This window comes from Balaenoptera borealis (genome assembly GCF_965194805.1).
Source record: "Balaenoptera borealis genome assembly, chromosome: 4".
Taxonomy (NCBI): domain Eukaryota; kingdom Metazoa; phylum Chordata; class Mammalia; order Artiodactyla; family Balaenopteridae; genus Balaenoptera; species Balaenoptera borealis.
The window spans coordinates 132,012,780-132,026,051 of NC_138861.1; the positions used below are offsets into that span (position 1 = coordinate 132,012,780).

Here is a 13,272-nt window from a genome sequence, read left to right on the forward strand (position 1 = left end):
ATATGTTTGTTCTCTATGTCTGCGTCTCTATTTCTGTTTTGCAAATGAGATCATCTATTAGTGTCCAATTTTAAATGCCTAAAAAGATTTATTGAATCAATGAATTGACTTTTCCATTCTCATTTTTATTCCTTGAATCACTATGTATAAACATGGGTTGTGCTCCCTGATGATCCAAATCTCAAATATCTCAATATTCGGTTCAAGACCTCCTCCTTAAAGCACTTAAATTTCTTTACCATGTTATGTACACAATGTTATAACTTACCAATATATTGCTTTGGAATATTTATATTTAAGTTCTAGTCCATTGCTTTCATTTATTCATTCATCATATACATTGCCCAGTGTATTAGGCATTTTACTAGATGTTAGGGACTCAAAAATAAGTTTTTTTCTCTCTTTGGGTAATCCTAGGTCAAAAATACAAATGACACTAATGATTTGTATTAGGTTCCTTTAAATGCTATAATTTTAAAATTATTTGTATTTACATAATGTGGGAAGATACAGTTAAAAATATATTTTCCACTTATTCATCCATTCTTTTAATATTAACTGAGCTCCTATATACAATACATATAGGTTCTATGTATAGCATATTAATTGAGATCCTATTATGTGTCAGGTACTTTTCTAGGTGCTAGGGATATAGTGGTGAACAAAACAAAATTCCCCATTGTTATTGGGGTTCGTGTTCTGGTGTGTGTTTGAGGAGGTGACAAATAAATAAAAAATTAATTACATAGAACATGAGAAGGTGATAAGTACTATGTAAAGGTAAAATATAGTAGGGAATAGATACATGCAACACAAGGAAGAACAATGTTCTCTGAAATTAAAACACCACATTTTAGTATTTCAAAGCCAAGAAGGAAAACCACAAAGTGAGATATAATTTAATGTTAGGTTCTATTAGAAAATATAAACTGTAATTTAATTGGACTTTACAAGGGATGGAATGCCAAGAAAACCTATTCTTAAATTTTAATAATTTGTGATTGTTCAAATTGAACTTTTTCCTAATTCACTATCAACATGAGCCAAAATCAGCACTGCTAAACACAATGTGAGCGACCCCTGTTGGTCACAACATAAAAGTTAAATAAACCCAAAGAGATCAGGGATTAAATAGAGGTTATTATTATATTATGATTAGTCAGGTACTGTACTAAGTGCCTTAGGTGCATTATCTCAGCTATTCCTCATAATAATCCTGTGAGTGGTATAATTTTGAGTGCCCAAGTTCACACAGCCCTAAAACTGACGTCCTGTCTGGGTCCCAAGCAGGTATTCTTCTCACTGTGTGACACTGCCCCTTCACCACACTACAACTGCCTTTTCAGAGGGCTGACATTGCCAACTGAAGATCTACCCAACCATTCATTTGAGAAATATTTATTGAGCACCTACTTTATACCAGACACTGTGTTTAGCCTGAGGATAAAATGGTAAACAAGACAGATAAAATACCTGCCTTTGTGGAGTTTATTGTGGGGTCGATTAAGTATATGACACAACTTCAGACTGTGATAAGTACTATAAAGAAAAACAGAGGATAAAGGGACAAAGGATGATGGGACTGGCAGGTGGGAACACTCTAATTTATGCAGTAAGGTCAGGAGCTTTTCTGAGGAGATGTTTCAGCTCTAAAGAGCTCGATAAACAAAGCCCTGGGGAAGAGCACTGCAGGAAGAGGAGCCAGTAGGTTTAAAGGCTTTGAGGCAGATAAAAGCTTGCTGCCTGAAGAACAGAAAGAGAGCCATAGCTCACTCCATTCCAGTGTAGGGGAGGAAAGATTTTTTTCCTCTACCCACTTAGGTTCTGGGTCTGGGACCTGTGAGTTGAACTGACAAAGTACAGATAAATGGATAAGAAGTATATAAATTTTATTTGATGTTAATAATTTTACATGGCTTGAGTAGGGGTGGAGAACTTCATAGAAAGAAGTGAAGATCCCCCCAAAGTGTTAGACCCAGGGGCTTATGTTCCATTTTAAGAAAGAGGGATAAATTGTGCAGAAATGACAAGACAAGAGGAAAAGGGGTGTGGGCTAAGGAAGGTAAACTGTGAAAAAGTGACTAGGAACTATATGGGGAACTAACAGAATATAATGGCTGTTTTCACGAGGTTTGCACAGATTCATCTCTGTGCCAACTCCCCGGCTCCGGTGACAAGAATGTTCTCCTCTTCGTGGTAGAAGAAATTTATACCCTGCTTCAGGCAGAACGGGGCAGGCAGAGAGCCCCTCCTGCTGCTTCTCAATTGTCTTCAGCTCAGAATGCTCAACATGCCAAAGGGGCACTTGGGGTGGCGGGCTGTGACTCCCTTCACCAGCTACGCCTTCTGCAGCTTATAAACAAGTGTCAGCTATCTTCTCTTCACCTAAAAACTCTGTACCTTCCCAGAAGAATTCCTTACACCACCTCCTGATCCCAACAGCCACTTCAAATCCTAGCTGGCCTTCAAGACTCTCATCAAGTTTCCGACCTCTCATTCCCTGAACTCCTGTGGCATATCTTAACTCTAATATACCATACCGTACTTGGTTATAAACAAGTTCTTCATAGGATACTCTTTACGCATATATTACCAATTCTGTAGTACTAACTGGAAACTCTGCTTTGCAAGTCTGTACCAATGAATTGATAATTATCTCTATGTCTTTCCCACGAAGTGTGAGGCTGCCATCAAATTTTCAAGTGGTGTTTTGAAGTAGAGCTGAATGGGAAGTTGCTGAATTGCCTCTACTTGCTAGAGGGGAGTGAGACCGTGGACAGAGAAAACATTAGAAATCCTTGAACAACTCCTTTAAAAGACTTCAAAGATGCAAACTACCTTTAAAAACTCTTGTAAATTATATAAAGGCAAATAATACTATTATTAATAAATTACTAATAATACATATTACTGCTTTAATTCATAGTAAATCATAAGGAGTCTTTCCTATTTTTGTTGTTTTGGAAATCTAGTTTTCTTAACCCTGGTTCTCAAAGGGTAGTCCTAGGACCAGCATCAACACTAGAGCTGTAGCAGCAGAGCACTTATTAGAAAAAGCAATTCTCAGGCCCCACCCAAGACCAACTGAATTAGAAACTCTTGGGGCTGGGGCCCAGCAATCTGTTTTAACAAGCCCTCCCGGTGATTCTGATGCACTCTCTACAACGTGAGAACTCCTGTCTTCACCTAAAGCAAGTCTTCTCTCAAGACTGTCTCTGAAGCTAACCAGTGACTTCAAAATTCTGTATTTAAATTATGCTATTTTAAAACAACTGTTTGGCACAATGACTTAATGTAAATGTCTCTAAGAAGTAATGTTCAAATCACTGAAAAACTGGTTTGCTTTGCCTTAAATTCAACTTAAAAGTTATCTTTTATTTTACTAAATCACATAATTAGTACTAATATGTTTTACCATAATGAAATGAACCTATTCCCTGATCCCAATTCATTGTTACTATTTCAGTAGTGAAGTTCACATATCCCTGTAAAACATGTTCAAACATATCCTTTGGAAAACTCAACTTGCTTGTTCTCTGTGCTGCCCTCTGCTGATTCGTAAGGCAAACTTCATCTATTTAAAGTATCAATACTAGCGGCAGTTCCAAGGAGGACAATCATTTAATCAACTTATTCATTCCACATGAACCAACTACTGGCTCATCTGTAAGAAGAAACTGGGTGAACCTTTAAAAAGTTAATTGTGATTAACATTAGTTTGAAACAGACCTGCAACTCCCACTTGATGTGTAGCATATCCTGGTAATCTGCTGGGCCCCTCTCCCAGCCACAGAGTCAGCGTGGATGAGTCCGATTCTGCGTGGTGAAAGCAGAAGCCCAGGGAAGCGGCAGGGGCAATAAATCGACTTTGGAGGATGGGAATGTGCAGCCATACTGCTACTCTACCTTCTGATCTCCATTTCTGTATTGCAGCTAAAATGCAGAAGATAAACATCTGTAAATATTTAACAGTGAGAGGAGTGGAATAAAGTAAAACTCATTTCTGGGTGTCACCTCCTCCAGGAAGCCAAGTTCAAGCTCCACTTCCCTTACTAGTTAGCACTCTTTGGGGGCGGGGGGCGGGCGGGGGGCGGGCGGCACGGGGGAATCGCAAAATGTACTGTTCACATACATCAGCAGCACGTAAACTACCACGTTTTATTATAATTATATATGATTTTTCCACCAGACTGAATTCCTTGAAAATAAAGTCAATATAGTGATGATCTTTATATATCACCTGACACAGTACCTGGCACATAATTGGTGCTCAATAATTGTATTACAATGAACAAATAAACTGATTTAAATAAAACACCGTTTCATTGTTGTTCCTTTTAACAATCTTGGTTTTCATCTTTATAAATGACTATTATGGGCTTTTATTTACTCTTCCTTTAAAAGTCCTCTCATATATATATGTGTGTGTGTGTGTATATATATACATACACACATATATATATTTTTGGTTTATACATTTCAAGGTGAAAAATGTAACTTTGTTGTTAAGTAATGTATGGTAGTTCTAGAAAATTTTCAAAATAAAGTACAATGAAGAAATCAAAACTTCACATTAGCACACAGATAAATTTAAAATCGACATTTTTTGCATGAATATAATTTTGGAATTGACATACCATATATAATTTACAACTTTTTTTTACTACATATTATAAACGTTTTGCTATGCCATTAAAATTCTTTAATGAACACACATTTTTAATGACTGTGTAATTTTCCTCATATAGGTATACCATAAACTACTTAACTGACCTACTACTTTTGGACATTTAGATTGTTTCTAACTTTCCTTTATTACAAATTATACCATGACAAACATTAAAATAGATTTTCGGTCTTTGACTTTAAATTCTCTTACTTTATTACCTGAGATTGAGCCAGGGGAAAAAAGATGCTATCATTTACATGGCCCTTACTAAATTCCAGACATTTCAGATACACTGTTTAAGTTCTCACAACATGAAAGACAGGTATCATCACCCCTAATTTATAGGTGAAGAAATGAATACTTCCACAGTTTTAGAAAAACTTTTCAGATCACTTTCTCCATCCACCATCGCGATCTTTACAATAATCCTGTAAAGTGTGTGTGGAGAGAGGGGGAAAGACTTGATTATTTATTTAATGGTTAGATTCCTTTCCCTCCTCTTCTATGGCCTCCGCAGTAAGCATCTCCTGGTTAAGGACCATCTTTCTCTACCTTTTTGAAGTCAGTGTGCCGAACACAGTGACAGACAATGTGGGAGTCTTAATTTAACGGACGTTTTGATTTGGGGCTGTGGCGCCCCTTCAGATCCTTCTCACATCAATCCTTCTCTGATTAAATCTTTTTAAAAACTGACATAGAATTACATAAAGGGAAATGCACAAACCTTAAGTGAACATTTGATGAGTTTTGACCTATGCATACATCTGTGCCACCCACACTCAAGATTATAGAACATTTCTATCACCCCAGAAAGTTCCCGTGTCCTCCTTCCCAATCATTCCAATCAAACGAAAAAGCTGAAGTTCTACAAGGAGAGTCACTTGTTTCCTATTTTTTATCTTTACACTCTGGCTTGGAGAATCTGTCCACTGCTACTGCTTCAGCTAACAACTGTACAAGGGCGGCTGCCTAGTCCTGACCTCACTGAACACTGAACTTTTCTGCTCATTAGCTGCTCGCATCTTCTGAAGGCTGCCGCCTCAAACTTCACACCTATATTCAAAACTGATTCCTACACCAGCCACCTTAGTTTCGCTTACAGGCATTTTTCTGGCTCCAATGCTCAAAGCCTAAGAATCCTTTTTAAAATGTTTTCTTTTTTCTCTTTCTCACTAATAAACTTTAATGCTTTTTCCTCATCTTTCCCTCATCCCTCAGCTCAGATCCATCCCTCAAAGTGAGCTCACATACCACCACTTTGACAATTAGCTTTCCTCACGTGATTTCCAAATGTGAACCTAAGGACTACTTTCTAGTAGATTTACTAGAACTTATTACACATTGCCCGATGACATCTGTTGCTGTCTGTTTTTCTAATCCTAATTAATATTTTGTGCATTTGCACTCCTCCAGGTTAACATGAGATTATGCACTGGGGCTCAATTCCTATTAAATGACTGGCTTGTCTAAAGTCACACAGCTAGTGAGTGGCATAGCAAGAACCAGAACCAGTGTTACTTCCCCACTCATGCAGAAATATGTGAAGCTTAGCAACATATTACCTCTTCATCCATCTAACTTTAGTTATCAATAACGGGAACAGTTAAAGAATAGACTTCACGTGTAAAGGTGCAAAACAACTATTGCTAATACATTATAGGCAATCAGTTCTATTTACTTGAAAAGAAAGAATACATTTAGACTTCCTACCAGGCTTTCTTCTCAGATTATTTTAAGATTCTTTTTATAGGCAATACCATTCACTTTTGTTCGACTCAATAACAAAAAACACAGCAATAGCTCTTATAGTGCAGCCAAGAACAAATTCTAGAGACAGGGGAAGTTAATCTGTCTCTTAGTACCAACATCTTTGAAATGGGGATAATAATAGTACCTACCTCACAGGTTATGAGGATTAAATGAATCAATACTTTTGAAGTTCTTAAAACAGTGTCTAGCACTTAGTAAGTACAAAAGAATTTATTAAGATATAAAAGTATATGGTACTTCAGAGTTTATATAAATTAGTTTCATGTAATTTATCTTTGATTACCACATCTATCCAGTAAAGTAGTTAGAGTGGGCATTATTCACGTGATCAACCTAAGAGGCAAATATTTTCAGTGGTGATTTTCCTAAGGCCTGGTTAAGCACGTGGCAGAACCTGGGACTTGAAACCTGAATGTGTGACTCCAAATCCAATCCACTTTCTGCTTTGCCTTCCTGACTGAGGTAGTGCTTTAATCACTGACAAGTAACAAGTGTGTACAATAAATACCTGTGTCTACCCACACATACGTGCACATATTAGAGGATGAACATCTGATTCTACTGTTAACACTGTTGTAGTTAGCAGCTGTTCCCAAGGAGAGAAAACAAGGTGAAGAGGTAAACAGTTGAGAACTGAGGATGGTTGAAGATGAAAACGACTAGCTCAGTTATATTTCCATAGATGCTCACTTGCCATATTGCTCCATAGGACAAAGATTACTTTCAGTTTCCTCTTAGCGTGAGAGGTTGAGTTTCCATGCTATAATCAAGTTGATTATAAGGACCCTCAGGGGCAGTGTGAAAAACAGGCTGCTCCGCCAAATCACGGGCTCTCAAAGTGAAGGTTCCTCCATCCAAGCTATCTTTCTTATCACTGGACTCAAGGTTCAAAGAGAGTGGCGAGTTTTCCCACTGGAGACTGAAACCACTCACCAATCTCCCCGGTGAATCACAAAAGGCTTGTTACTAACGAAAAGCAAACTCTAGTTCTCGGCGCCACAGCTCCTGACCCAACTTGTGCACAAATACGACCACTCAGAACCTCTCTGGCCCACTCACTGTCCACCACGTGTACTAGAAAGTGCTCTGGTTCTGCCCTGGGCAAAGTGTCCGGCGAAACGAAGGGTCGGTAAGTGATAGTAAACGATAGCCTAATAGTATCAACATTTACCGAGCGTTAAATACGTGGCAGATACCGTGCGAGGCACTTCGTATGCATTATGCAATTTATCTCTCAGCCATTCCATGAGCTCCTATTACCTGGTTTTACGGGTGAGAAAACGGTGGTTTACAGAACTTGCCCAAGGTCACACACTAGAAAGAGGACCAAAAACAAGGGCTGCCGATCCCGAAGTCTGAGCTCGTCACCATTTCACCCAACCGCCTCAGAGACCTCCCAGCCAAGGGCACAAGAACGAAAGGCAGAAAACGGCTGCGGGTCACGCACGCCCTCTCTCCTTCCCTCAGGCGCGACTCGGGGGTGGGGGCCGCGGTTACTTCCTTAGAAAGGCAAGGGAGCCTCTGACCAGGCGCACTTGCCCTGCAAGGCCCTCTGGAAGGCGACCGGGTCCAGGCGGTGCACTGCGTCCAGCCGCGCCAGGCGCACGGAGACGCCCCCGAATCTATCAAGCTCGCCCCGCAGCTCGCCGGCTCCGGAAGGGGCGTCCCGAGTGCAACCCGGGCCGCCCGAAGCCCCGCGGGGCCCTGCAAAGAGCACTGCGCTGCGGGCCCGCGCTATCACCGCACGCCAGCAGCCCCCTCTCGGCAGCTGCGGCATCTCCGCGCCGTCACTCGTGGCCCACGCGGACGCTCCCAAGTCACGCCGCCAGTGAGTGACGGCGCTACCGTAAGTTTTAGAAGAGTGCCACCCACCCATTCTCAGAGTTGAACAGGGGTCTGCAGCGCTAGGTAGAGGAGACGGCGAAGTCCGGTCGACCGGCTCCTCTCAAGAATTTGCCCAGCTCAAGGAACGCGACAGAAACTTTCCCACCACTCCCCCTCCCTCCCCTGTTCCCCCCACCCCCACCTCAGTTCAATTCAACAGACATTTTGTTCAGGTATAGGGAAGGAGGCGGAGATACGAAAAAGTCCTGTTTTTCAGGAATTTACAATCTAAATGAGGGTTCTGTCCACCTAATCCGTCTTCTTTGGCGAAAGTCAGAACGTCTTCCACCTCTTCAACGACAGCGGATTCTGAAAACGCTGTGTTCTCCCGCTCTTGCTGCGCTCCACTCAGGGGATTACGGCGCGGGACGGAGCCTCGCTGGTTTCTGCCCCGGAAGTTTTTCTCTCAGCGAAGCGCGCACGTTGAGCCGGCTTTGCCGCTGCTTCTCTCGGGCTGCCTTTCGATCATGTCGTCCAAGAAGAACAGAAAACGGCTGAACCAAAGCGCCGGGAATGGGTCGCCCTCGGCCTCCGCTGCTTCCTTTTCTGCGGAGGCCACAGCTTCTGCCGTGGCGGCCGGGACTCTGGTGGTGATCAACTTCTTAGAAAAGGGTAAAGAGTTTTGAGAGGGAGACCCGAGGCCGAGGGGGCGCCGCCTGAGAGGACGAAAACCTAGCGATTATGCCTTGAGGTGTAAAGGTTTTTAAAAAGTTGGGTGAGGCAGAGGTGTGCGAGAGGCACAGAAGTATGTAAGACACTCGAAGCCGCGCCTGCACTAGAGAAGTTGGGCAGAAATGACTTAGTGGCTAAGTCAAGCTCTTTTGTAATTTGCTTTGAATTTCTAAGTTGAGCTTGAAACGGCTTTGCCTTATTTAAGATTAACGGCGTATTTAACTGCGAAGTCGCTCGTCTCTAGCGAGAATAGTATACCTATACTTAAAAACTTAAAGCCCAGTTCAGTACCGCTGTCGGTACGTCCTTCCTAAGAGACGTTAATGTGCCTTTAAAACTGAAAGGTGGCTTTTTTCCTACTACGCGGGTTGTGGTATTTAATTAAACAGCTGTAAAGTGCGCACGGGTGCTAGCAGGAGCTTGGGTATTTTACGTATGTATCTCATTTACTCTGCGCAGAGCTTTGGGAGATGGGTACTGTATTATTATGTTCATTTTACAGAGAAAGAAAAGTTAACGGGATTCCACCCCCTCCTTCCCCCCAGGTTACACAGGTCCTAACTAAATGGCAGAGGCTTTTTTTGAGTCCAGATGTATTTGACCCTAAAGCCATGGACCTAGATCACAGCAACCTTGACTTGGGAGAACGGATTTAAGTGAAAAGCATTGAGTTGGTAAAGCTTTTAGCAGGCGTGATGTTTTGTAGCTTTGAAAAAGGGATCGGATTAACCTAGTGGCAAGACTTTTATTTATGTCTAGTGCAGACCCTAAAGACAATCTTCCAGTTAACACAGTATTTTCAGGATTTTTTGGGGATCGGAGGACAACTTGTTCTGTTGTGCATATTCAGTCTCTTTTTCGACTGGATCCTTCCCATTGACATTTAAACCTACTGCTTTCTCTTTCATCTTTAAACAAAAGCTCCACACTTATCACCACCCTCCACTGCAAGACTTCTTAAAAGGAGGGGTCCCTGCCTCCTCATCTCTCACTTAACTCCCTAGCCTATTCCTATTTGACATCCACCTCATTATTCCATGGAAACTGCCTGTGTCCTGGTCACTGATGATCTCCACGTTGGTAAATCCAATGGATGGTTTTTCATTACTTACTTTACTTGACCCCTCAGCAGCTTTTGGTATTGTCAGCCATTTCCATCTTCTTGAAACACTTTATTTCTTGACTTATGTGTCATCAAAACCTCCTAGTTTTTCTCCCTCCTTTGGTTGGTACTTCATCAGTTCCCTCTGCAGGCTCGCCCTCTTCCACCTAACGATCAAATGTAGAAGTTCCTTAATTCTTAGTCCTAAACCCTCTTTTTCTCTCTATAAATCTTCTTTCTTTGGCAAGTTCATCCAATGCCCAGCGTTTCCTTCACGTTTACCCTTATTATTTTCAGATTTGTATTTGTAATTTAGATTGTTCTGAGTCTTGATTTAATTGTCTTCTAGATCAATGCTTCTCAAACTCCATAGGGAAGGTTTAAAAATTTACAACACGTCACAGATCAGCACTGTTGTAAAATATGATAAAAGTAAATTATTGGAAAAATAAGTTAAAAAAGAGAAATTTTTATTAGATTCAACACATGCAAAATTACTCTTTCAAATTGCAATAAAAGCTTCTAAATGCATATTCTCATTTTTTGTACTTACCTCATCATGAACAGTATCAGATAGTTTGTGGACCACACTTTTTTTTTTTTAATTGAAATATAGTTGATGAACAGTATTAATTTCAGGTGTAAGTCATAGTGATTCACTTTTAAATACATTAGGAAATGATCACCTTGATAAAGTCTAGTAACCAACCGTCTGTCACCATCCAAAGTTATTTCAGTATTGACTATATTCCTTATGCTGTACATTACTTCTCTGTGACTTATTTACTTTATAACTGGAAGTTTGTACCTCTTAATCACCTTCCCCTCTTTGCCCAGCCCCCCCACCCTCCTCCCATCTAGCAAATATCCCTTTGTTCTTTGTATCTGTGTATCTATGAGTGTTTCTGTTTGTTTTGTTTTTTAGTTTCCACACATAAGTGAAATCATCTGATATTGATCTTTCTCTGACTTATTTCACTTGGCATAATACCCTCTAGATCCATCCATGTGGTTGCAAATGGGAAGATTTCATTCTTTTTTATGGCTGAGTAATATTTCATTGTAATATATATGTGTAAAAGTTATTTATGTGTTTTGGATATTAACCCCTTATTGGATATATCATTTGCAGATATCTTCTTTCATTCAGTAGGCTGTCTTTTTGTTTCGTTGATGGTTTCCTTCATTGTGCAAAAGCTTTTTAGTTTCATGTAGTCTCATTTATTTATTTTTGCTTTTGTTGCCCTTGCCTCAGAAGACAGATCCAAAAAATACTGCTAAGACCAACTTCAAAGAGTTTTCTGTATATATTTTCTTCTAGGAGTTTTATGGTTTCAGGTCTTATATTTAAAATCTTTAATCCATTTTGAGTTTATTTTGTACATGGTGTAAGAAAGTGATCCAGTTTGATTCTTTTGCATGTAACTGTCCAGTTTTCGCAACACCATTTATTGAAGAGGCTCTCTTTTGCCCATTATATATTCTTGCCTCTTTTGTCGTCGATTAATTTCCCCATAGGTGTGGTTCATTTCTGAGCTCTCTATTCTGTTCCATTGATCTATGTGTCTGTTTTTGTGCCAGTACCATACTTTTTTGATTACTATAACTTTGCAGTATAGTTTGAAATCAGGGCGCATGCTACCTTCAGCTTTGTTCTTTCTCAAGATTGCTGTGGCTATTCCAGTTCCATACGGATTTTAGGATCATTAGTTCTAGTTCTGTGGAAAATGCCATTAGTATTTTGATAGGGATTGCATTGAATCTGTAGATTGCTTTAGGTAGTAGTATAGACATTTGAACAATATTGATTCTTCCAATCTGTGAGTACAGTATATCTTTTCATTTATTTGTGTCTTCAGTTTCTTTCATCAGAGTCTTGTAGTTTTCCACGTACAAGTCTTTCACCCCCTTGGTTAAATTTATTCGATGCAGTTGTAAATGGGATTGTTTTCTTAATTTGTGGTCCATACTTTGAATATAGCACTGTGCTATACCTCTTCTTTTGGACTTTTCAAAGATACTTCAGGACTGACTTCCTGAAGTCATATTTCCTCCAACAAAACAAATGAGCTCTGTTCAGTCTTTCTCATTGTAAAATTCAGAAATCTAAGATTCCTTCATGACACTGCTCTCTTACATCTCACATTATCCAGTCCACCACCAAGTCCTGTTTACTAACTAAGTATTTCCCACATTCCACTTCTGTGCTCCCTTCCCACTGCTTCAACCTTAATCTCAGACACCATCCTCTCTCACCTGGACTACTACACTAGCTGCTCCCCTCCAATTCCTTTTCCACTCTGCAGACAGAATGATCTTTTAAAATAAAAATCCTGTCACGACCCTGCTTTTCACCACTAACTGGCCTCCAATTACTGTCAGATTAAAGACCAGGAGCTTGATAAAGCCCACTGCCCTGGGTGGTCTTGACCTTCCTTATGTGGCTCCTTGTTTCCCACCACTTTGCCTGTACTTTTCCCCTCAGATGCACAATGCTGTCTTTTGTCAAGGATCTCTGTACAAGCTCTTCTTTTTGCTGAGAATTGTCTTTTCCCCCCCACTCTTCATTTAGTTAATTTTACTCTTCCTTCAGACCTGAATTTAAATATTCTTGGAGAAGCATTCTCTGATTCTTCCAAATTAGATCTGATCCTGCATTATAGTCTCTCTTAGCACTCTTAGTTTTTCTTTCATTGCATTAATCTTAGTTTAGAATTGTACAGTTATTTAGTGATTGTTTAATAACTCTTTCTATTAAGTTATAAACTCCATGAGGCCAAGGACTGTGTCTGCTTTTGTTCACCTTATTTCCCCAGTGCCTAGTGTAGTATCCTGCCATATAGTGGGCACATGGTAAATATTTGCTGAATGAACAAATGAAGGGTGGGTGGTTGTTTGAAATTACCTTTACTATCTCATTAGTTAATCTGGCACATAAGGTGCTCAGTAAGTGTGAAGTTAATTAATAGGAAGTAGATGTAGAGATATATTTTTAAAGTATTGAAGGAATGCGGACTGGTGAAGGGAATTGTGTGGGGGATAGCTTACGTAGATTTGGATGCTGTAAGCAGAGAATACAATGGAAATGTATTAGGAATAAAGCCAATGGATGGGAATTTGAACATGATCTCCATTGCTGATAGGGAGGAAATGGAGGTATTTAGAGAAGAGTGTG

At 40.1% G+C, this 13,272-nt stretch overlaps 2 protein-coding genes across 17 annotated transcripts in view; one reads left to right on the forward strand and one right to left on the reverse strand.

The window, feature by feature from the left end:
* NUDT6 (nudix hydrolase 6) overlaps positions 1–8,263 on the reverse strand; it is a 42,813-nt gene extending 34,550 nt beyond the window's left edge. For 6 of the 11 annotated variants that reach the window (XM_082391414.1, XM_082391412.1, XM_082391413.1 and 3 more), the window contains exons 1-2: positions 7,979–8,263; positions 3,730–3,933 (exon numbers count right to left, since the gene is read on the reverse strand). In XM_082391414.1, coding sequence (XP_082247540.1) covers positions 3,730–3,933; positions 7,979–8,216 — 442 coding nt within the window. In that variant the 5' untranslated portion in view covers positions 8,217–8,263. Of the gene's footprint in view, positions 1–3,729; positions 3,934–7,129; positions 7,587–7,610 lie in introns of those variants that run through there. The other 5 variants (XM_082391408.1, XM_082391407.1, XM_082391417.1 and 2 more) reach the window with 5 other exon arrangements.
* Positions 8,181–13,272, forward strand: part of AFG2A (AFG2 AAA ATPase homolog A) — a 327,260-nt gene continuing 322,168 nt past the window's right edge. For 2 of the 6 annotated variants that reach the window (XM_082391396.1, XM_082391399.1), the window contains exon 1: positions 8,649–8,935. In XM_082391396.1, the coding sequence (XP_082247522.1) occupies positions 8,791–8,935 (145 nt within the window). In that variant the 5' untranslated portion in view covers positions 8,649–8,790. Of the gene's footprint in view, positions 8,286–8,648; positions 8,936–13,272 lie in introns of those variants that run through there. The other 4 variants (XM_082391397.1, XM_082391398.1, XR_014244470.1 and 1 more) reach the window with 4 other exon arrangements.